Source organism: Alligator sinensis, unplaced genomic scaffold (assembly GCF_000455745.1).
Source record: "Alligator sinensis unplaced genomic scaffold, ASM45574v1 scaffold528_1, whole genome shotgun sequence".
In the NCBI taxonomy this organism is placed as follows: Eukaryota; Metazoa; Chordata; order Crocodylia; family Alligatoridae; genus Alligator; species Alligator sinensis.
This window is the reverse complement of record NW_005841846.1, coordinates 3,883,031-3,908,488: the sequence shown is the minus strand read 5'-3', so window position 1 is coordinate 3,908,488 and position 25,458 is coordinate 3,883,031. Positions and strand designations below refer to the sequence as shown.

General features: G+C 37.6%; 1 protein-coding gene across 13 annotated transcripts in view; it reads right to left on the bottom strand.

Annotated features, from left to right (window-relative positions):
* The window catches only part of FAT1 (FAT atypical cadherin 1), a 165,460-nt gene that overhangs the window by 18,340 nt on the left and 121,662 nt on the right, over positions 1-25,458 (bottom strand). For all 13 annotated transcript variants that reach the window (XR_003094782.1, XR_003094783.1, XR_003094784.1 and 10 more), the window contains 9 exons: positions 20,366-24,433; positions 19,494-19,690; positions 17,828-17,981; positions 13,624-13,857; positions 12,022-12,411; positions 10,363-10,577; positions 9,840-9,977; positions 9,284-9,427; positions 4,619-4,816 (listed from right to left, as the gene is read on the bottom strand). Coding sequence is in view for 8 of the 13 variants with exons in the window: in XM_025207664.1 (XP_025063449.1) it covers positions 4,619-4,816; positions 9,284-9,427; positions 9,840-9,977; positions 10,363-10,577; positions 12,022-12,411; positions 13,624-13,857; positions 17,828-17,981; positions 19,494-19,690; positions 20,366-24,433 (5,738 nt within the window). In the remaining 5 variants the exon portion in view is untranslated. The remainder of the gene's footprint in view (positions 1-4,618; positions 4,817-9,283; positions 9,428-9,839; positions 9,978-10,362; positions 10,578-12,021; positions 12,412-13,623; positions 13,858-17,827; positions 17,982-19,493; positions 19,691-20,365; positions 24,434-25,458) is intronic.

The window sequence follows — 25,458 nt, the reverse complement described above, 5'->3', positions numbered from 1 at the left end:
AAACGTATACTTGAGGAAAAGCTCTCACAAAAATATGGATCTTGAAAGAAAACCTAAAAGTGAGAACATAAATGGTTCATATAAAAAAAAAGAAGAGATATTTCACTTATCTGTGAATTAGTGGATCTTTTGCACATCAGCCCAAATCTGCAACATTACCTTTCAAAATCATTTGTTAAGACTGAGAGAAAAAGTAACAATGTGAGGTTTGAAAGATTCTATTGTGTAACAGCAACACTTACAGTTTCCAAGCAATAATATAATAGAAAAAAGGAAAATATTTGACGCTTCATCTCCAAATATTTAATGGATATGTTGGTTTTAACACCTACTACGTTTCTTTGCATTTCTAACTGATTAACTAACAAATAAGAAATGCACAGTTGCTTATTTCAAACAGCAGATGGTGCCTGAAGTATTTTTTTTTTTTTGTATTTCAAACCTGGGGAACAGTTTATAAAGTCAAAATGACTTGCACACTATCATTTATATTTCACTGTAGTAATTGGGAAATATTCCATTAAAATATCTAAATGTGATACACCAAAAGTTACATCAAAAGGAAACTGGTACATGTACAACACTGCGCTTACTAATGTTGTCTTTCACGACTGTGGTCACGAAGAAAAAAATCATCCTGTGATGGTATTTACTTCAAACAATTATACTAATTATCACTGACAGAATCAGACCATCTAGAGCCAAAAAATTCAAAGCTTTTTTAAACAAGATGTCTCCACCCCCATCCATTCTGGCATAAGGACACAAAACTGATGCAAAGAAAAGAGAACTAGAGTAGAAAAATGAGATAATATCCTCTCTTGTTCTTCCATTTAATCTTTTGTTCTCAATTCTTCTTTCTCCTGCCTAAGGAAAACTCATTTACAGCAAATGAAAGTGAGCAGTGCAATACAAACAGGAAAGTAAAGTAAAGACTTACAAATATAATGTTCATATTGTTATGTCTACAAATAAACAGTGCTCTTGATATACAGGAAAGATATTTTAGATATATAAAGGAAAATTATTTTATGTTTACATATAAAGTTAAACAGTAGAAAAAACTGAGGATAAGAACAGAAAATTTTACCTTGCCAAATAGGGGCAGGGTAGGGGACAGGACTTCTGAAATTTTTTAACATGTATTTACCATTTTAACATTTGCAGAAGGAATTTAGGAAAGAGGCATGTGAGGAAATCTCAACTCTAGTTACCCAAATGTAAAAATAAGGATAAGGGGCAATGTGTTTATTCCAGCAGATAAGAAGAGTTAAACAATGAACAAATGGGCAAGCAGGAAAGAAAGGCAAGATGTAGGAATTCATGAAAACTGGTATATTTAAAGCTATATTTGAAAAGGATTTTTGTGGTACTTTGAACAATCGATCCAGGAAAGCTGCATGAAGACTGCTTGACTCATTGCTGGAGATTTCATACGGTAATACTGTGAGATCTGTTAATTGATATCTATTACTTCCCTTTTAAAAAAAATAAAGAAAATGTAATCAAGTGCAATGGACATCTTATAAGCTATTGGGGAAAAAATTCTGCTTATTTTTTATTGAGAGAGAGAAAATTAAATTTAAGAAAAGGTCAAAAGGCAAGGAATTGCTGGTGAAACTTTTAAAAATAGGCCTGTAACATGGATGGAGAAAGCCTGGTCTCAAAAATCCATTCAGAAACTCAGATGGAGGTGAAGGCAAAAATCTATGCCAGTGAAGGGCAACAAAGATACAAGAAATCAGGAGTCTAGTCATAACCATTGACAAGTGGCTAGCATCAGAGGGAAAGTGAAGAAACTGGTTCATCGGCTAAACTAGCTCCTGAGGTTTGCAAGGATCATTGAAGAGTTTGTCAGACAGAGTAAAATAGTAGATTTTAATTTTTCAGGGCTTAAATCATTTGCTCAGGTTTTATGTTACATGTTGCATGCACTTTTCATGTTATGAAAAGCAGCAGTGTGGAAGTGCTATGTTCATTGTCAAGATGTTTCTATATATGTACATCCATGGTAACACCTTTATAGTTAGGCAATTTACAGCACTGGCATAAAAAAGCTAACAAAAACACTACACTGAAAACAAGATTTCTTGTAACTTAAATGTTTAAGCAAAGAGACAAAAGGAATCAGAACTTGTGGTAGAGGTGATATCTTTTATTAGACCAACTAGATGTTTACAAAAAATGTCTTTAAGTATGGAAACAGAAGTTTGCCTAGATGTTGGACAGGTGCTTCTAAACAACACAGAGCAAACAATGAGACAAAGTGAATATACCAAAACTGACAGATTTCAGATGCCGTAATGGAATGTAGATACTGTGATCTAAGGAAGTTGAGGCAATTTTATGAAGGTCACGTGTGATCTGGGCAGTGAAGTTAAAGCATGTTTGGTAAGACTTTCCTGTACAAACAGACTGTTCTAACTTAGAGGGAGCTATGCAGAAAAACAACCAGCAAAGGACGGCAATAGTCAGAGATAAGCAAACTGCCAACAAAAGAGGGTAAAGTGACAAATCGCAGGACAATAATGCTTCCAGAATTCAGACTTGGTGTGTTTTGCCAGGGTAGGAACTGATACATAAAAGTACTCTAAACAGTGCACAAGCTCTTTCTGGATGGTAAGTGGTTCAATTTTCAAGAGGTCAGACTGACAGAATAATCTGAAGTTGCTATTTTCTGTAGACCCAGGAAACAGTAAGCTTTAGAGAAAGGCAGGTAAAAAAAGAAAGAAACTAGTCTTTACATAAGATTTCTGAAATACCTGTGTTTTAAATAATTTAAATAATACTTTAGTTTAAGAAGGCTGTTTGGTTGCAGAATGCCACTATCATAACTCAAACAGGGAACACACTACATGTATCAAACCCAAGTCAGGTTTGCTGACGTAATCATGGTTTGTCACAGTAGGCAGAAGGCCAGCATCCAGTCTGACAGTGGAGGAAACATCTGAATCCATGTTAGGGAATAAGTCCTGAGAGAAGGTCCACTCAAAAACCAAAGAGAGGCCGCAAGTGCATTTAGCTTATTATCTGTGAGAGATACTAAAGCTTAGATCAGGGAGCCTCAACCAGGGTGCCACAAGGTCCCTTTAACGATGCTGTGGCACCTAGCCCCTGTGGGGCACTAGGCCTGTGCGACTAGGGAAGTATTCGATTTGGATTCTGCCATGAGCCCTGATGGCCACTGCCAGAGCTATGAGTGCGGGGCTTTTTTTTTTTTTGAAGTGCCGGGTGGGGGATGGGGCCGGGCAGGGCAGCCATCGGGGCTTCTCCCGTGGTTCCCTCCACCCAGGGAGAGGCAGGAACAGCCGGAGGAGCCACAGGAGAACCTGCAGCTGCCTGGCTGTGCCTGCCTCTCCCTGGCTGATCGGAATATCCAAATCTTTTCTGAATTGATTTGGAGGCTTCAGATTTGATTCGGGCCTTTTAATGGGTCTCCTGATTTGATTCGGATTCAGAGATTCGGCTGCCGAATCGGGCCGAATCTCCTTGGAATCAACTATGCAACCAAAGCTTTGCACAGCCCTGGTAAGTGCTTTCTTGCCTCCGTTTGGAACCCTGTGTTCACTGCAGTCTTCCACAGATAAGCAGGGCCTATGGCTGCTAGTATCAGGACTGCCACTGCTGCCTTCCCTTGTCCCCCAGAAGACCTTGTGCTGGCCACCCAAACACTGAGCAGTGTGCTCTGCTGCAGATGGGTAGACATGGGGTCATGGAGCTGTACATTTCAGCCTAGCTTGCCCTCCCATGGTCCCTGGGAAGTAGGAATCAGGCCCATTGGGTAGAAGCATCTAAATTAGTCCCTAATCTGAATAAGCATATGGCTGTATATGAGCAAATGTTTACCATATGTACACTGAACACTAGGCTGTCAAGGCTCTACTAACATTAGATTTTTGAAACTGGAAAAATTGTACTTTCAAGTGCCATTGAAAAAAAACAATTGTAGTATATTAAAGGTATTTTTACCCAACAGATACGATTTCAGTGCTTCTGTACTGTACATTGTTGTTGTACCCTTTCAAGAACATCGGAGCATTCTCCAACTTTTTCCAAGGATCAGTTGGAAGCCCTTGCAGAAAGAAAAGTGGAAGACTATAATAAAGCAGTAGGTACTTCAAGAGGACAGAATGGCAGACCTTGATGCTCGCTGCTTTCCCAGGGGGCTGCTAGCAAGCAGTAACCTTTCTGATAAGAAATGAAGGAGATGCAGATGGAACATATTCTTGGGTGGGGAGGGGAACCCCACATCCAAGGCTCTTCAAAAGCTTTAGGGCAGGTGTTCACCTTATACTTCAATCGTTCAATAAAATCCGGAGGGGAACCCCACATCCAAGGCTCTTCAAAAGCTTTAGGGCAGGTGTTCACCTTATACTTCAATCCTTCAATAAAATCCGTAAGGGAAGACATCTATAGCTAGATGGAGTCCCATGTAAATCACTAGGTTCACTAAAGCATTACTTCTTGTAGAAGTTGGGTCTTAAAATCACAATTTGGCATAAAAGAATCTTATCACACACATGCAAGGGGCTATTCCCTAAGCAAAGAGAGAACTACAAAACTTAACAGAGTAATTAAATTTGATGATGCAAGCCTGCCAGAAACATGCATTGCATACCTTAATATGAAGTAAGTAACGATCCCTCACTCTGCGATTCAGAGCAACAGATGTGTTAAGTACTCCTTGCTGGTTAATCTGAAAAGTGTTGTCTTCATTTCCGCTCAGGATGGTGAAGATGAAAGGTGGACCATTATGGGAAGAATCTTTGTCTGTCACTACCAGCTGCAACACACTGAATCCGATAGGCTTATTTTCCTATAAAGATATAACAACATCTCATCAGACAGTTTCAGTGAAATGCTGTAATTAGTGTGATAGCCTAATTTGGATTTCTTCTTCATAACAGGAAAAAAAAAGTTAACTGGAGACACACTATTGTCAGACTGATTACTTAGAGCAACTGTTTATGAATGAAATCAATAGGACTGTATTACCGGAGGAAGATATTACTCAATGTGAATAATGACAATAACAACAGAAGATGCAAATAAGTATTTTAAATCTGTTCTTGTTTTTTATTGTCTACAACATTTTCCAATTATTTGGTTCACCATATTTAAAAATATTTTCACTCCAATTTTTCCACCTTTATTCTCAACAAGGACTGGGGTTTTCACTTCAATTTTTCCACCTTTGTTCTCAACAAGGACTGGGGTCTTTAGGTTAATCATTAAGCCACCAGACACTTCACATATACTTAATGCCACCAATTAGGGACAATCACAGTCCCTGTGCTCTGAGGAGCAGTATCTCAATTCTAGGAGGAAAAAAAATGAGAGGAGCAAGTAAGAATCAGGAGTCCAATTTCCTTTCTTGACTGAGGAATTTACTGTGATCATGTGTATGTCTGTTAGGACAGAACTGTAGCCTTAAATACCTGATTTGTATCAATGTCTTTAAGAGCAAAGGGGAACATGCCCACAGTAGCATCATTTTCTATAACAGGGGACAGAATGCCTCACCATCTTTATATTCATGCTGGGAGAGTAGGAGGTGAGAGAGAGAGAGAGAGAGAGAGAGAGAGACCCTTTTGTTGTTGCTACTTTTACAAGACACTTTAAGAAACTGTACTTAGAGGCTACAGAAGCCATTGGGTGCCATGCTGGGACCAGCAGTGAGAACAGCTCTTTAATATCATTAAGCAATGCAATGACCCTACAACTGTAAAAGAGTACTACAGAACAGAGGACTACCACATTGAACAATATCAAAAAGGAGAGATGATTTACTACCATTGAAGGATTGGATATGACCCACTTGAGCAGATAAGCATGGCACAACACCAACTGCCTTACAAACAATGGCATCAAAAATGACATTGCCCTGGGTCCATTGTGAAAATACTATGCAACAGCAGCAAGTATAGCAATCCAAGCTAGCAATATATAGAAATGATTAGACATCTATCTGACTCATGAACAGCTTAAATTACCCTATGCCAACCTTAATTTAAACTGCGCACAACTCTGACAACGAATTCAATGCAGCTATTTAAACCAATAAAGACTGGTAAGGCTACCGGACCAGATGAGCTATTTCTAGGATTCACTACCATGCTCAGAACAGCAACGAAAAGATGGTTTCTGAAATTCATGTAAGAATGTCTAGAACGTAACAGACTTTCAAAAAGCTGGAGAAAAGCTGATGTCATTTGTATCCTGAAACCCAATAAATTACCAGAGGATCCAAAGAGCTACCGACCCATCTCACTACTATGCATTACATATACATTTGTGGAGCACATAATCCTTAATGGAATAGATCCCGAGGTCCAAAAAGAACAAGTTGGCTTTTGGAAAAATGATGGTGTACCATTGACCAAATTATATTACTTACATCTGATATAGAAAATGGATTGGAAGACAGTTAGAAAACAGGCCCGGTCTTTAAATTTACCGTATAGCCACCTATGACCCTATACAGCATCAAGGCCTTGAATATAAACTTCACTCTATGATACCTGACTGCAAGCTATCACTTTCATCATGAACATGATCTCCAGCAGATCATTCAAATGCACTACCAGCCAAGGAAAAAAAAGCAAAATATAAACTCTGGAGTTCATCAAGGGTCAGTGCTAGCACCAATACTTTTCAGTGTACATACTTCACATTCCCATGTACAATACATCTATCTTGACAATGACACTATAGTAGCCCAAGAAATAGACATAACAACTGGAAAAGACAGCGAGTGCTGATATGGAACTCATCACTGACTATCTCCACAAGTCGCACTTAAAAGTTGAACATCAATAAATTAATATCACTGCTCTTCCAACTGGACAATTGTTAAGCCAAGAGCACCCTGAATATCAGAGTAGGTAATCACATCCCCATGAGCATACCCCAACCTACCTAGGAGTCATATTAAACCATTTCCTCACCTATAATCATCATATTCAGAAGGTTAGCACTGAAGTCTATGCACTGGTGGCTGCTTTAAGATGTTTAGTCAGCATGACATGGGGTGACAACTTCAAAGTGCTCAAAACCACCGCACTTGCAATGATATATGCCCCAGCAGAATGTTATGTTCCTGTATGATCCAGAAGTTGTCACACTGAAAAAAAACTTGACACTGTACTCAACAGTGCACTGAGACTCATAACAGGCTGCCCAACCTACACACACAGAGATATACTCCATGTATTCTAGGTCATTAGACCAAGTGATAGAAGATGACAGACTCTAACATTGTTACAGGCAACAGAGGCAAGAGAAGACAAAAATCACCTGCTCCATCAACTGTTAACTGAAGACCTGAACAGATAGAGGTTTAAGAGACTCAAAAGTCAAAAACTGTTCGTACATGAAGCCCGCAAGCTCCTGGAAGAGATTGTGACTATTGAACCAAACCTATGGGCAACAACCAAACCAAACCTATGGAGTGGGCTGACTGCTAGGAAAAGTCAGATCTCTTCCTACAGTATTTTCTACTAACACCAAATGAGTCCCTCATTCGGTATGACCTCAACAGAGAACTATGGGTCAAGCTGAACAGACTGAGATCTGCATATGGATGCTTCAAAACTATACTTCACAAGATGAACATCTTGGACAGCCCCCTGTGTGAATGCAGAGTCCAGCAGACAGCACAACACTTAATCGAAAGCTGTGATCTTTACAAATGCCCAGACAAGGTAGATGGAATCTGCACATTGAGCTATAATACTAGTCATTGGCTCATAGATTTGGAAGTTGATATATGATGCCATACAAAAGAGAGAAACTTGCATCAATGAGAGTTAAAGCATCTGAGAGATTGATCTAATTTATACTCTACCACAAAAGCCTTAATACAAGTCTTCCAAAACCCTCTCTCCTCCTGCTAATATACCTCAGTGTTGAGAACAGAAGAGCCACTGATACAGTCACTACTGCCTTTGTATTAGCAAAGAGTTCCTTTGTTAGTTCCCTTTCTGATCCCATTACTCTTCCATTCCTTTATGCTCAGTGGAGCTGCTTCAATGGGTGGATGGAGGATGCCCTCACCTCTGCCTGCCCCATTGCCTATGAGTAAGGCGTTTTTCACCTCAGCCTGAAATTGTAAAGCTTATAGATCAGCTATACATTTGGTCTAGCTCTGTTTTAGGTTTGATATTAACAGATATGAGAATATAACCTGTTAATTATTTGTCATCTTAATCCATGCATGAGCACCTACCAACCTCAAGGACAGAAAATAAAAGTACTGTTTTTAGAGAAAAATATTGCTTCACTTTCATGTTCCTTTCTCTTGTAATGAAGGATAACCTTGCTCTCCTCCAACACACTTTTGTTAACATGGAGACGTTTAAGCAGGCACCCTATTTTGACTTTCATACACAAGGACAAAGGCATAAAACACAAGATCCAAACAGACCAGTTAGCTATGATCAGCTCTCAATAAGAATGAAATATGTTGTGGCATTTCCTCAACTCATAAGTACTTCCCTACTGGTTCTCTTTTCTAATTCCATTACATTTTAGCCAGTTGGATTTAGATCATTTCCCTGACATATGCCTGAAGGGTAGAATCAATGAAAAATGGTATCTTTCAATATTAAAGTAAAATCTCTAAAATTTTAGTGTATCCCTGTTATCCTTATTTCTTTGCTTCAATACTTCAGCCCATATAACATCAGACCTACCATCTGTACTATGAGAGATGTAAAGAGCATTTATTTTAAAGCTGATCAGCATCTCTTAACTAGCCATAAGGGTCTGCTTTTCAGCAACAAGAAAAATCTCTCCTTTTTAATTGCTGCCAGCCCATGGAGTGGGCAAATATGAATTAGATCTTGGTGTACATGCAACTGTGCAAAACACTTACAATTAAAGAGAAGTTTAAATATAATTTTCTAAATATAATCTCTTGCAAAACAGGCCAGTCAATTTATGACTGATATATTTTATATAAAGTACTGTATAGGTACTTTGAATGTTAGACATATTGTAAACCTAAATACTAATGTACTTGCAAAAACTGAGGGATCCTATTCCAAGTTTTCTACAGGGCTGCAGGGTAGATTACAGACTCTACATCTCTGATTTACACTGATAAGCATATGGTGAGGCCAACAGTCCCACTGATACTTAGTCAGCCTTAAGTAATTAAACATAAAATAAACCAATAACATTGTTTATGATGTTTTGCAAAACTCTTCCAGTTACAAATTAACATTCAAAAGATGTATGTAGTTTGATTGCTAAAATGTATACAGTACTATGTTTAGATTACCTGGATGATAATGCTATAGTTCCCCTTTGAGAACACTGGAGGATTGTCATTTACATCAGATACATCAATGTTTACAGTAGTTGTGTTGACTCTGGGTGGATTTCCATTATCTGAAGCTTGCACTGTCAAGGTATATCCTGAAATCTAAAAAAGAAGGATTCACATTTAAGTGAAGTTGTTATAGTTTTTTTATTATTAATTTAGAAAGAAAGATTTAAATCCATCTAATGCATGCCTAATACCCTGGCTATCCAGACGACCACTGAAGCTCTACTATGCAGCATATAAAATAATTAATAAAAATTTATAATCTGAAACACACACAGTAATGTCACAAACAGATGGTTTTACTTTCCTTACCTAAAACCTTATACTTAAAGTAATTTTAAAACACCTTGAACAGGGAGTAGACTAGATGACCTTCTGAAGTCAATTCCAGCCCTTATTTTTTAAGATTCTATAATTTAAATAAATATTGATCAAAAATAGCAGTGTCAGTTATTTGCATTTTAACCTATTTAAGTGAATCCAAACTTTTCAAAGGTACACATCTTACCTTCTCTCTGTCTAGAAGTTTAGTCACTTTTATTTCACCCCTTGTAGGGTCAATGGTAAAAGGACTTCCCTGGTTGCCATCTATAATTGAGTAATGAATGTGGTTGTTTGAAGGTCCATCAGCATCATCTGCCATAACCTAGAGGATATTATATTCTCATTTAAAACAGGTCTAGGTAGACTTTACATTTCTTTTTCCTCGTAAGGGAAGGCACATATGTTTTAGGGCTGTATATTACAGATTTCTCAAGGAAAAAAATCCAATATTGGAACAGATCAATGTCAGCCATAATATACTCCCTGGGGTCTTTCTAAAAATTGAAATTGCAATCCATATAAATAGATTACAAGCATCTCAAAATGTGCAGTTTTGTGTACATTTAGCATGCCCAGTTCTGAAAAATGTTTAAAAACAGACAACTTACTACAAAGCAGATTGTATCTATGCATGTATACTCACCTTCCAATTAATATTTTATTGTTCTATAAGGGAAGAATGATAGAAAAAACACAGTAATACCTACCATAATGACTGATTGTTCAAGTACAGCATCTTCACTGATTACTGCAGTGTACGTGTCTTGGCTGAACACTGGAGTATTGTCATTGATATCTGTTACATTAATATTCACTGTTACAACATCACTTAATGAAGGTGTGCCTCCATCTGTAGCTTCCACTGTCAAGTAATACTCATGGGAACTTTCATAATCCAGGCTTTCAATAATAAAAATGGCTCCTGGAAAAACAAATTGCATTTGTAACTTCTAATATTATCATAGCACCACTTATTATTGCTTTGCAGTTTATCCTGTTTGATGTTAAGCACCTGATTTATCACTGTGCTACACTGGTGTAAACCTGTGATGAAATCAGGACCCGTCATGAACACTCTCTGCTTTAGAACTCTAAAACTGGTATTTTTCTGACAATTTTCATTCCTTTGTTCTTTAATTACCAACAATCTTTAGAAAAATACATCCTGTTTTTATTTTGCATCAAACCAAGTAGAACACATGAAGTAACCTTTGATCTCCCTTACACAGCAACCATCTTTGATGTTAGGGAGGAGTGAGCAATGGAAAGAGCAAAATTATCTGGGCTTGAAAGAGATTTTGCCTGATAAAACTGTTTTGGTTAAAGGTAAGCTTTTACTAAATTAAGTGACACAGCCCCTAGTACAGATATAGCTCTACCATTATCAAGTGCTTTCTTCCCCCCAGGACATCTTGTCTCTTCCAACAAGCTACATTACTAAAAAGCACTTTATTCTAGAATAACTGCATGCTTACTAGGAAGGGGCACGGTACTCTAGGTATAAATCATTCTAGCTATGACCGATTCAATGCTCTCCCTCTATAGAAACCACTCCTGGAACTGTTGGAGACGAGTATACTGGACTAGATGGACCAGTGGTTTCACCTGGTATAGCATTTATTTTCTTAATTCAACTTTTGGATGTAGAGACAGTCCTAGGAAAGAAAAACTTTTTCCTGACTATATCCTAGACAAAAAACCTGTGGAATATAGGAAACACAACAGACGTAGCATTGTGATATGCCACTCTTTTCCAATATGTTAATAATAAAGGGTGAAATTTACACAAATGATTTACGTTTGAATGACCTTCAGTCCTAAACTCTGTTGTTAGGCCAGAAACACCGAACTATTGTACTCAACAATCTTTTCCCAATGCCTCACCAAATGTCCTACAATTACCATCTTTGTGGACAAATGATTAATTTTCCATGCCAATTTAGTCTCAGATCTTTCTTTTACAGTGTCTAACCAATCATCTTGATTATATGTAATGATTTTTGTGAACAGATTATTAAAATTCTCTAAAGTCATAATTTTTTTTCTTCAGGGTGGAGACCATTTTGGATTCTTGCACACTAAGTAAAGGTAACTTAAGTAACATTTACCAGATTATTTAAATTCAGTTAATGTTTTATATTTTACTGCACTTCTTTCCAAGACTGTTTTTAAACTATTGCTCATCTTTAGCATGAATGTGAAGCAAACAAATCATTACGGTAGCATGGATTCTACAGAACATATGCCCATCTGCTTAGCTAAGAAGTGGCAAGACACAATATTGTTACACATTGCTTAGTAAAAATAATATGACAAGGATGTGGTAACATACATGCTTTTGTTAACTGACAATTATATGCTGTTACCTGTTGCTGAATCAATACTGAATTTTCCATGTTCATTTCCATTGACTATTGCATAGGTGATCTCAGCATTGGTTTCAATGTCCCTGCTGGCAGCATAAATCTGAAGAACCTCTGTTCCAACCAAAGTGTCCTCCGATACGTTGGTACTATACTCGCTATACTCAAACACAGGTGGATTATCATTTATATCCAAAACAGAAACCACAAGGGTACCAGTAGAGGACAATCTTCTAGGTAAACCTTCATCTACTGCTTTTAAATTTAGAGTGTATACTGCCTGCAGCTCCCGATCTAAAGGCTTCTCCAATCGAACAATTCCAGATAATTCATCAATAGAAAACTGTCCATCTGCAGAGTTCACCAGTGAGTAGTGAACTTTACGGTTAACACCTGCATTTAGAAACAATAATGGAACATGAAATGACAGTGCATTTCTATAATAACAGATCTAGACAGCCATATAAATGAAAAGCGTGCGGGAAACACTTGTCTATGTTAGAGCAAATTTACATAACTATAAAAGCTACTGTCAAATGCAGAAGACATGAATAAGGTAGCATCTGATTTTAAAAGGTTAAGCTAACATTTATTGTACAGATAAAATATCATTTAATTATAATTTCAAATTAAAAACTCCTCTATTCTGGAAGCTTAGAAATAGGTGGCCATGATATATCAAACACCTAAACTCAGATCCAATAAGTTTATTTAAAATCAAGCATTCAATATAAACAAGAACCCTTTTCTGGAAAGAATTCTGTATTAAAAATGAACATAACATTCTGTGCCAATCATTTTACTTATGAGCCACAAAGACTGGCAAAGTGTGAAAACTGCTCTATTTTGCTATCTTCCCATTATGCATAGATGTATCATGACATATACAACGTGTTTCTCAAAAATAAGGCCATACAAACTAATACTACAATTTGATCATCATGACCTGACAGACCTGAAGGTTTTATACCCTTAGACATAGAAATTGTGTTTCTGCATTCTTCTTCTGGGTTTATAAACACAAAGCAAATTCTTTTAAATGTCATTCTCACATCTTATTTATGTAACACTCCATAGCTATACAGTGATAGCAAAAGGAAAGCTACTTATATCTCAATATCAGGATATGTTATATGAAAGTATAATTAACGGAGCTAAACTATATGATACTACTGTGATTAGATTAATAGGGCACTCAAAGTACACCTCTGTAAACAGATACTTATTTGAGCACACAGGAACTTGAGTGTCTTTTTAAAATAGGAAAAAGCCAAAAGACTTGAGATATTGTGAAATCAATGCATAAGAAAGGAGAATTAGGCCCTTAAATTTTCCTCCTCCATATTTTTGCACACAATCAAACCAGGTACGTTGGGTTTACAAATGTACACATTCCAACTGACGTTTGTGACAAATGTACACGTTTCATCCAGATGAAAGTTATATCTGACTTACTGAACCTAAATATATAATTTAAAAATCCAACCTTGAAAGACTATGGATGACCCACCAGCCCCACTGACAGACTCAACATCTCTAAAGATAAGACTAACTAAAGACAGCAATTTGATTCCATGGGAGAAGTATTGTTTAAACAACATATACCTGCATCTGCATCTGTAGCCTGCACTCTTGTCAATAAAGTTTTAGGCTCTGTGTTTTCAAACACTGTAATGGAGTAAGGATCAGCTGTAAACTCTGGGGCATTGTCATTCACATCTTCTAGAGTCAGAATAATATCAGCTTGGCAGAATCTTCCTCCTCCATCTGTGGCTTTCACCAAAAGATTATAAACAGCTTGCTGCTCACGATCAAGTGGCATTAATGTTTTTAGTTCACCTATAAATACAATAACAATTGTAAAATGAATGGACCTGCACAAGTCGCAAGAACTAAGCACCCCCTATTTATTTGTAATGTATAGCAATTTCTATGAAATATTTCTGCTACAGTCTTAAAGCTAAACAATCTTTTTCCTTTTGAGGATGACAGGGTACATCTACACGAGACGTTTACTGTGGTAAAGTCACTGTGTCTACACATGTAGTTCTATTAGGTCACAGTAAACTAACTGACTACACTGTAGGTTAGTACTTGTAAACTATTTAGTGTACAACAACCTACATGTAGATGCCGACAGGGCTGGCTGGGTGTTTTGGTGTAGGGGATGCCAGCTGGCTAGCCCCACTCTGGAGCACCCTTGTGCCCTAGCCAGCCTCTCCGCAGCACGTTGAGCTGGGTGAGAACAGCTCCAGGCTAGCAAGCTGATCCCTGGGACTCCCTGCCAGCTGGGGCTGCTCTGACCTAGCTCAATGTGCTGTGGTCCTGGGCACACATGTAAATGCGGGAGCAATATTGCGCTGGAGTTTATTGCATCACACTGGTTTCATATGTAGATGCATCTAATGTCAACAACTGAGTCAAGACATACTACACTTATGAGCCCTGCTTTGAGCAAAACCTGTCAATGGTTACCCTTTGCCTTATAAGAGTAACCATTTTGGCTTTGCTTTCAAATCCCTCTGAAACTGAAGCTGACCATCTGTTGTATACCAAAAAATACAGTAAATATGTGCATATACTGTATACAAGCATGTGTGTACATGTGTATGCAGACATGTATACATATACAATAATGAAAAATATATTATTTGAAAAAACAGTTTAAATAAAATAAAGATTTAGTTCCTTCCTTTAATGGAATGATAAGTAAGAAGGAAATGTATACTGTATTGTCCTTGCAATGAGGAAAGAAGTGTTTATGATGAGGGCAGGCTACAGTCTCTCTTTATACTAACAAATCCAAAGGGAGAAATTTTTGCAAATGACTTGGTGGGAGATAATTACTTTGTTCTAAAGCTAGGATTAGGTTTGATTCATCCTACAGACAAAAGAAAAAGAAAAGAAAATCTGCACATGAGATGGCGGAGATGGCCCAGATCCTATTTTGCCTACTGAACATTCAATGCTGTGTGGCTAATTGGGCAAAACAACAGAAAAGAAATTCACACACTTGGATAAATGGACATGCAATTCTCTTTCTCTCAATGAGTAGCCTAGAAGTTAATCCTACTGGGTGCCTGTAGATGTGTGGGGAGACTGCTCCAAAGCACTGTGATTACTCAATTAATCGAGTCTGCTGGAGAGTGTTAATTAGTGCTCTCCAGCAGCCTCTGCGTCTGGTATATCAGCATCCCTGCACTTCAAAATGGTGGCGGGGGTGCTTTAACTAAAGTTTGTTCGACAAGCTTTATTTAAAGTGCCCCTGCCATCAGTTTGAAGCAGGGGGACATGAGTACATGGACATTACGGGTGTTTTAATTAGAGTGGCTCTCGGAGATGCTCTAATTAAAGCATCCTCCCTCCTCCCCCCGAGCACATGTAAAAATGCCCATTATGCCTACGTAGATATATAGTTCTCCCATTTTGGCTAGAGGCCACACACGTGCCTCTGAAGCACATAAACCTTGAGCAGAGTGTCACCTACAGGCAGCCCATCAGAAATGCTAGGCATAAGGATGTGTGCAAGCTCCTGCCCCTAAGGCATCTGATTCAGGGTTACATCTGATGGGCTTCAATCATTTTGGGATCCTATTCTGTGAGGAGAAGGATAATACTTCATCTACATTTGGCCCAAAAGCCCAGAGCAAAAGAAGGATATTACTTCTCAACTCTTTTGGACACAAGGAACCCCTCACTGGACTTGAGGCACTCTCCATAACTTCTGTGAACTAAGTGGCACTCATTTAAAAAACTGAATTATATATTACAGTGCTTACCTCCTTGCAGGAGTTGGTGAGGTATTGTCAAGGCAAAGACAAGAGCCTGTGCTTATCTGCTTAGATCATCTGCTTAGACTTGCTGATGAATGAAAGACCTTGGGAGACCTGGATCCTAGCCTCCAGTAAGCCTGAGAGGCTTTGAATCCATGTCTACCACTTTCCAACCCCGATCATCAGAATATGGGCAAAACATGGCTACAAGCATCCTTGATCCTTGTTGTTTAAACTGAGCCACAAGGAAGAAGAAAATGCAAGAGTCAGGGGTTCACAAGGAATGCAAGTAACCAGGAGCATAACTGTTGCCTGGTCAGGGGGGACCTCTGCAAGGGAAGGAGCCCAAGGTTTTGGCCTCATTCCAGTGCTTGTATACATTTTATTTAATTACTATTTAATAAAAAAAAAATATAAAAAAGAAATAAGAGAAAGACCAGAGTCAAGCGTTCCTTCCCTCCTTACAGGGCTACAGACTCAGGTCCTCTCTTGAATTCTCTCCTTCTGGTCCCCTTACTCCTGCATTTATGCTCAGTGGCACAGCATCAATAGGATGGATGGAATATGCCTTCATCTCTGCTTGGCTCATTTCCTAGTGGCTAGGAGAAAATGGAAACATAGATTCAAACTTGCTCTGGCTGAGTGGGACCTAGAATCCAGGTCCCACACTTCATAGCCAAATGCCCTGACCACTCTGCTACTGGGGAAAAGGTGTGCAGGGCCTCCTCTTCCTTCTCTCCCCCAATGTCTTAAAGTTAAGTTGAAGCAGAGTTAAAAACATGGATGGATTAACAGTTTGCCAAGGACTCAAAGACATTGGGATAAGATCATATTACAAGACAGAGATGCCTAAAATTTCCTAATGGCATTCAGATGTCTTAAAGGCAGACTAGGACCTGAGTCTACATAGGTCCTCTCTCCTTTCCAAAACTCAGGTATTCTGAACTATTCAGTCTGCAAGGACTCCCACCTCTAGAAGTGCTGAACTTATGTAAAAAAAACCCAGGCACAGCAGACACTTCGGACTGAACTTGGAAAGCACGATCTGTTCTACCATCCTGGAAATCTGATGCTCCTTCTTTATGCTTCCCCAAACCTGTTTTTACACCCCTTGAGATTCCTCTCTGCGATTTTATCATTTCCTGATATACCTTTTCTTTTGTAACTGCACCAACAGAACTGACAAGGTGGCTTTGGCTCTAAGAATGAACCATTATGCCTTAACTCAAGGGTCGGCAATGGTTTTTGGGCACAGTGCCAAATACACCCACAACTTCGACTTTGTAAAATGTTGGTGTGCCAGGGTGGACAGCAGGGGAGCTTCAACGCATCCAACCCTTGTTGTGAGTGCAGCCCTGGCCCCTTCCCTGCTGTCCACCCTAAGGTGTGCGCGCCAAGCAAAATATCTTTGTGTGCCATACTCTGGCACTTGTGTTGGGAGTTGCCTACACTTGCCCTAATTAATGCTTCATTACTGGCACAAAATGTAGCCAGTCAGCATACAATGAAGTACAGATCAATCACTTAATGCTTCTAAATGAGTTTTAGGTATTGTTGGTTCATTCATCCCATCCAAATCCCTAACTCTAGTTGCAAAACTGGGAGCATAAGGTTTCTGCCCGTTATTCTGTTCTCTGATTGTACCAGAAAGATTTACGCCCCAAACCAGCAGTGTCTTGTTATTTAAGTTCAAGTATGTAGCATTATGGTTGCTAAGCATTATGTAAAATAATATATTAAAGCAACCAATAATTAAAAGGCACACTTTTAGTCTGCATCTTTATGACACAGACATTTGCTAGGACCTGATTTCAACTGACTTCTGGAATCAGGGAGTCCTGTTTATTTATTCTTCACTTAATTTTATACTTCCTCAATTCAACTCCAAAGCAATTTAATATTAAATTAATACTTACAAATGTACAAAAAATTGAAAGTTATCAAAATTTACATGCGTTTTACTTAGTGGTGAAATATTTTTAACTCAAGGTTGTGACTCCAATTTTACACACTGTATTTTACATAACAAGTGTTACCTGTGTCTGGACTGAGTTTGAATTTTTCTGCTCCGGTGCCATGCAGCATATATGTAATTTCAGCATTGGAACGAATATCTGCATCCGTTGCAGAGATCTGTATGATCAGTTTGCCAGGAGATGCATCCTCTGGAACAGTGTCAGCGTATAAAGCCTGAAAGGTTTTAAAGTAACATTGCAAAGTTAAAAGGTATTAGAAAAGTGGAGCTTCCATGGGGGAGGAAAAAATAGGGCAATGACAGGTGTGATTATCTGTTTGAATGTTTGGGGATTTGGGAACATGTGAAGTGAACCAGAGGATGAAACATGATAAGGCTGTGGGATTTTCTAATTAATTACCTCACATTGAATACACTATTCAATGAGGTAATTAATTATTACTGACATTCATAACCTTGGGGATTCTAGAGTGTCAACACAGAGCCAAGATCTTTAAACACCTGGAGCAGAGATTAATTAATAATTTAATGACTACCCTACTCATGGTGGTGTGAATTTCAGGCAACTTCCGGTCTTCATCTATTAGGCCATATCATTCACATCTGACTGTTTTTATAAAGAAGTAAGCCATTTCTTTTATAGAATGCATCAGATCTATAGGTTTCCACTTTAAACCAGACCAAAAAAACCTTTGCCACTAAGTACTTGATTCTAATGACATCAGTAGTTACATGTATAAAAATGCTGCAATGCCCATAGTGCTCTAAGTTTACAAAAGCATATAACGCTAAAAACAATGAATATTTGAATATAGTCAAATTTTTATCTGAGGCATACTCAATATATAACAAGACTAATAATAAACTCTTTAAGGGCCCACTGGCACCTCACAAAATAAGAAGAGATGTAGCTTTGGTCTCAAAGGGTACAAAATCTGTGTTCAATGTGACACAACACACAAAGGCTATAAATAGTCTAGAGTTGTTGGCAGAGAAAGTAGAAGAACAAGGCTGACAATAATGGACAAGGATGACAATAATAAAAACATATGATCACTCCATAAAGTATATACATTTTTGCTTTTTTGTTACCATTCCTCAATTCTATAGGCAGAAATAGTTTCTGTCTAGGTCAGGTGAAGAAACCTGGACAATTAGATTACAAAATTCAAGGATTTGAACTTAATGCAGTTTCCCTGTGTTTATAACCCTTTCATTCCTGTCAAAGGTAACTCCTACACCACTGAGCCCAGCACTATTCTTCCTCCACCTCCATTAGATGTACATAGCAGTAACATGCAGGTGCAATATCTGGCCTTCTTTGCAACCTTGCTTCCTATGGAAATGACTATATGTACTGCTAGGGTAGCAAAATAAAGCATTCTGTCTTACTTTTGCAATGCTTGCAATTGATATGAAAAACAAAGATCAGAAATACAATGCATATTATTTCAATTCCCCCATTCCTGAGTGAGGCAATTAAGTTATCAAAAGTATTTAAATTGCACAGGAATTTTCCACGGAGTTCCCCCTCATTCAGCAGCTTGTATCAAAACGCCTCAAGATATATTTTTGTTAAAAACTCATTATAACATCAGCTCGGAAAACCAATATTTTTTTGTTCATCTCTGGAGAGGTCACTCAAGAAGTGAATTTTAAAATGAAACTCTGTACTGAATGAAAATAGTGTAAAAAGCGAAATAAAAGATGAGGTTGGCAAAGCTTACTTTTTCACAAACAGGGCTGTTGTCATTAGCATCAAGGACTTTAACCTCCACCACAGCTTTGGTTGCAAATATTCCATCAGTAGCTGTAATGTTTAGAAGGTAGTTATCCTTCTCTTCCCTGTCTAGAGGCTTTCTGACATAGACCTTCCATTCATTCTGTATGTTTTCAACAGCAAATTGTCCCAAGGGATCGCCTCCTAAACCAATCAATAAAAATATGTCATTCAAGCAAAAGTGACAATTCAACTATTTAGGCTAAAGGGTGAACAGGAAATAAAAACAAAAACAAGCAAGCAAGCAAACAAAACACAGATCCCCCATAATACACACCCACTGTGGATTTGTACAAAAAAAATTGTAATTCCTTTATTCAAAGTAGTTGGTTTAAAAGAAGACTCATGCAAGGAATTTAAGTGCAGCTGCTATTAGCTGTTAAGGTTACCATGGCAATTAATGAAACACTACAGAAGACATCATATTAAAACACCTATGCCAAACAAGAAAAACATTAAATTATTCTACTACTGAAGATTAATTTAAGCTACATTCCATCTATTATATTACTGAATATTTTTGTTGTAGTTTTACTTGCACTCTTTATTTCAGTGCGAGTACAACTCCTGTAGAATTCAATATATATCAAAAGACAAAAAACATTCTAATGGAACTATCTTTAAGCCAGGCACATAAATGAAGAGAAGAGATATTCTGATGGCTTCTGAGAGTTTAAAAATTTTTTAGTTTTGTCTCAATTATTTCTAATTATTTTCTCACAACATCCCAAGTTCAAATTTGTGTAATCTTATATTTCACTATATCATTCTAATTTTTATAACTAAAGTTAATACTTTGATATGTTTTGAAAGATTTACCTGTAATGTAATAAGTGACTTGTCTGTTAGATTCCTCTGTATCAGCATCAGTGGTACTCAAGATAGCAATTATACCACCAGGTGGATCATCCTCACTGACTGTCCCCTTGTATATCTCTGCCGTAAAACGTGGAGGGTTGTCATTCACGTCTGTAACCATAACTTCAACCACTGTCACAGAAGACAACTGAATTTTTTCACCACGATCACATGCAATCACTGTAATTTTGTACTTATTACATTGCTCATGATCAAGCTCTTTGAGGGTGGAAATCCAACCAGTCTCCATGTTTATGGCAAAAGACTCTATGACCGCCAGTTCTTGAGATGGATCTAAACTATATGTAACTTGACCATTGATGCCTGAGTCCAGGTCAGTTGCTTTTACTTGGATGACTCTTGTTCCAGCTGGCAGGTTCTCTACAATGAAAGCTTCATATGGATTGGACTCCAAAATAGGTTTATTGTCATTTGCATCTTTTACTTGAATGCTTACATCTACTGTGGAAACAACACTGTAATCTTCATTCGTATACTGTGCCAGCACTGAAAACTGATACCACTTAGTTGTCTCATGATCAAGACTCTTCTCCAGTTTCAGCCTTCCATTTTGGCTATCAATCACAAAGAATTCATCCCTATTGCTTTCAGGAGTGTTGCCTTTTATCAGACGATAGACTAACGTCTGTTTATGGTCTGCTTGTATAATGTCAATCTCGGCTCCAATAGGAATGTCCTCAGAAACGGTGTAAGAATAAAATGGCTCTGAAAATTTTGGAAGAGGCATTTCTGGTGGGAGTATTCTAATATAAACAGGAACAACTGACTCTTTTTGTGGGGATCCACCATCTACCGCTCTAACAAAGAAAGTTAGAAACTCATTTTCTAAACCAATTAAGCTTTCTTTTGTAGTAATGATACCAGATGATGCATTAATTTCCAAATTCTCTTTAACACTTTCAGACTCTGCTTCAATGGCATATGTAATATCTGCATTCGTACCTTCATCAGCATCAGAGGCCAAAACTTTGATGACAGATGTACCTCTAGGAACATTAGAACCAATATTTACTTCATATTCTGTTGCTCGGAATTGAGGGGCATTATCATTATCATCTGTAAGTATCACATTTACAGTGCAGAAAGCAACTTTTCCTCCAGCATCCTTGGCCATTAAACTAACAGCAATTACTTTTTCTGTTTGTTTTTCACGATCGAGTTTTTCAGAAGTAAATATCTGCCCTCTCTCATTAGTATAAAATCTATCTTTGGCGAAGTCATTTACAATATGGTAAGTGATGTGGCCATAAGTACCAGAATCTTGATCTGTTGCTTTAACTTCAGTCACCAAGGTATGCAATGGTGCATTTTCAGCTAGTTCAACCTCATATTCATTTTGACTGAAAATCGGGCTATGTAAATTTGCTCCAATTACAGTTATCAGCACTTGAGCTGAACTTCTGAAGACCCCATCAGACACAGACATGTTAAGATTGTAATGCGGCTTCAAGCCTTGTTTATGCAGGTTTGAGATAGTGATGATGCCAGTTTTGCTGTTAATTGCAAAATTCATGTGATCATTGCCTGTCAGAATGGAGTACTCCAATTTGTCTACATCTGAATTGTCTGCATCAGAGGCTTTTACACAGGTTACAAAATGTCCACGGGGAGCCAGTTCACTAATTTTAGCTTCATAAAGCAACTGGCTGAATATGGGTGGGTTATCATTGAGGTCAGTTACATCAACTGTTACAATGATGTCACTGTTCAGTGGAGGCATTCCACTGTCTATAGCCCTTACTACTAATTTGTGTTGCTGGGTCTGCTCATAATCCAAAGATCTTGCTGTCAGAATGAGCCCAGTGCTGCTATCTATGTGGAAATAATCATGGCTTTTGCTATTATTCTCAATCAAGTGATAGGAAATTCCTCTGTTTGTTCCAGAATCAGCATCAGTAGCACTAACTTGAATAACAGATGTTCCAATTACAGATGCTTCAGAAAGGGCTGCAGAATAAGATTGCTTTTTAAACAGAGGAGGATTATCATTGATATCTTCCACTATTATGTCTACAAACACTTCAGCATGAACACCAGTTAAGGAATCAGTTGCTCGAACACTTAGTTTATAGGCTGGATGGGCTTCAAAATCTAAAGGAGCAACAACATTTATTACTCCAGTATTGAAGTTGATAGTAAACTGATTGAAAGGATCTCCATCTGTGATACTATAAAATACCTTAAGTCCTTCTGGGCTGTTTGCTTGTATATGAACAACAGGGCTATGCAGCTGGATGTTTTCAGGTATCTCCGCACTATAAAAAGGCTTCTCAAAAACTGGCATGGCTTTATTCATAACAGTGATTGGGACTATAACTTCAGCAGAAAAGGCTGGGTCTCCCCCATCTTTTGCCATCACTGTGACAAGATACTCCTTATTCAGTGTGTCCAATTCAAATGGCTTCTTGAGTGAGATCTCACCAGTAGGTCCAATTTGGAAGTGTTCATGATGTTCTTTAAGATAGTAATGAACTTCTCCATTTTTACCCATGTCTTTATCTACAGCAGTGACACGCCTAACAATATGACCTACTTCAGAGTCTACTTTAACAACAGCATAATATGGAAGATTGACAAAAATTGGAGCATTATCATTTATATCTTCTACTGTGACTTTCACCACAACGTGTGCAACTACTGATGGTTTATGCTCCCCTGTGACTTCCACCACTACATCAAAAGATTCTTGCTGTTCGCGATCAAATGGTATTCCTGTGGTTGAAAGTACTCCTGAAGTGTAACTTATTTTAAATCTGCTGTCTGGGTTTAAAATATGATAAAACAAAGGCTCATTCATTTGATTTCCTATAGCAGTAACAACAGCTATTGTTTTCGCCTCAGTGGAATTCTCTTGCACTACTGCAGAATAGGAACTCTGGGTGAACTTCAGTGGACTTGCTTTGGTTTCCTTCACATTAATTTTTACAGATGCAGTACTTGCAAATCTGCCATCAGATGCTCTGACTGCCAATTCATACCTGCTTCTTAACTGAGTTGTATTTTGTATTGTTATAACTCCAGTCTTAGAGTCTATTGAAAATTTTTCTCCAATGTTACCTTCAGTGATTGAATAAATCAATTGTGAAAAAGCTCCTGAATCAGCATCGGTAGCATTCACAGTGATAACTTGCACTCCTTTATATGTTGGCACCAAAATGGATGTCTCATACAAATCTTTTGAAAAAACAGGAGGGCAATCATTGATGTCAATTACATAAATAGTAACATTAGCTGCATATTCAGCAAATAAACGTGGTGCCCCCATATCATGTACTTGCACTGAAAAGTGGAAAATGTTTGTCTCCTCATAGTCCAAGCTTGTTACAGTCCGAATGGCGCCAGTACTAGAATCAATGGCAAAATACTTATGGACAGATGGTTCAACAATTTGATAAACAAGCAAAGCATTTGAATCTTTATCAGCATCTGTAGCTCGAATTACCAACGGGATATTCTTGTCTGTCAGAACCACACTGTTAATTGAAGCAGATTCACTGACAAGCCCTATATATTCTGCCTGCGTAAAAACTGGTACATTATCGTTCTCATCCTGAAGATGCACCAAAACAGTATTATTAGTGGACAAGCCAGCCATGTTGGTTCCCTGAACAGTCAGTGTATAAACAGGTAAGGTTTCAAAATCAAGAATCTTCTGAGAAGTGACAACTCCTGAGTTTGGATTGATATCAAAGGCATCCCCTATATTGCCATCTTTTATCTCATAAACCACAGAAGACTGACTGTATGCTGTAACCATTCCGACAAAACTACCAATGCCAGTGCCTTCACTGATTTCTGTAGAATATTCCTTTGATGTGAATTTTGGTGCAGCATTATCAGAAACTGTGACAAATATATGAACAGAAGTTACTTCACTCAATGGAGGATTTCCCTTATCTGTAGCCTTTACCATTAAATTGTATTCTTCTCGGCTACTACGATCGAGTTCCTTTGCAATTTTAACTGTGCCCAAAATGGGATCTATAATGAAATAATTTCCAATATTCCCTGTGGAGAGAAATGAAAAGAAATATAATTAATAAAGAAGCAGATAAAAATGTTCAGAAATTAAGAGCATGTGCCCATTTGTCCAAAAACTAAAAGCAGATGAACAGGAGAAAGTCAGGTGATTATGGAGTATAATTTCTAATTTTTTGTTAATTACTAGCCATTGGAAAAAAAAAAAAAAAGAATTTTCCTACAAGCAATAGTTAGCACTGACTTTCACCTTTCTCAAAGCTATTTTGCATTTCTGTGGTTGATAACTTTCTAGCCCTAAAAATAGAATATGGAAATGCAGCTTCTTTTATAAAACTGGACAATTTTAAGTGTGCCACAGTTTCTATAAACTTCAAAATTAAAACTGATATTACTTCTTTAAATCATTCCTCCTTTTGGGTTCACATTTTAGCCAATCCAGTGTCCATTAAATAAATAAAAAAAAAAAGAACTGCATTCCACAACTAAAATTTGTGTAATTATAGCTAGATTTTAGAAACTAAAATAATTACAGTATTTTGGAGAAGGCCAATGCTTTTAATATGTTACTTGTGTATCTCAATTAATTATTAATGCAAATGTCCTTTAAATCATTACTGCTGAATTAAAGATTCCTTAGTGTACTAAAGCAAACATTTTCCCCTTAGATAGCTATTAATTAATATGCAGAGGTTATGCTCCATGGTAAAACTACTGCCTTTTGAATCTTAGCAGCTGTCATTTGATACATATTAGTTAAAAATAAATGGTTCTGAACAAGCCATTTTATAAGACAAGAGAAATTGTAAATGGTTTTGGAGTCCAAAATTTTCAACACATACAGGAAATGAGAGAACAATCTAACAGTATCTTTGCTTCCATAGAAGTGTAATTACAGAGGACAGAAAATATAACTAATATTACTAAAGCCTTTTTTTCATTACAGAAATATTTTATTAAAAACTTCTGAGTTATGCATACAAGTAGGCTGTTGATAGTATTATTTTTTTTTAGTTAAGGCTCTAAACACAGTGGCATTCTTAGTATATCTCATT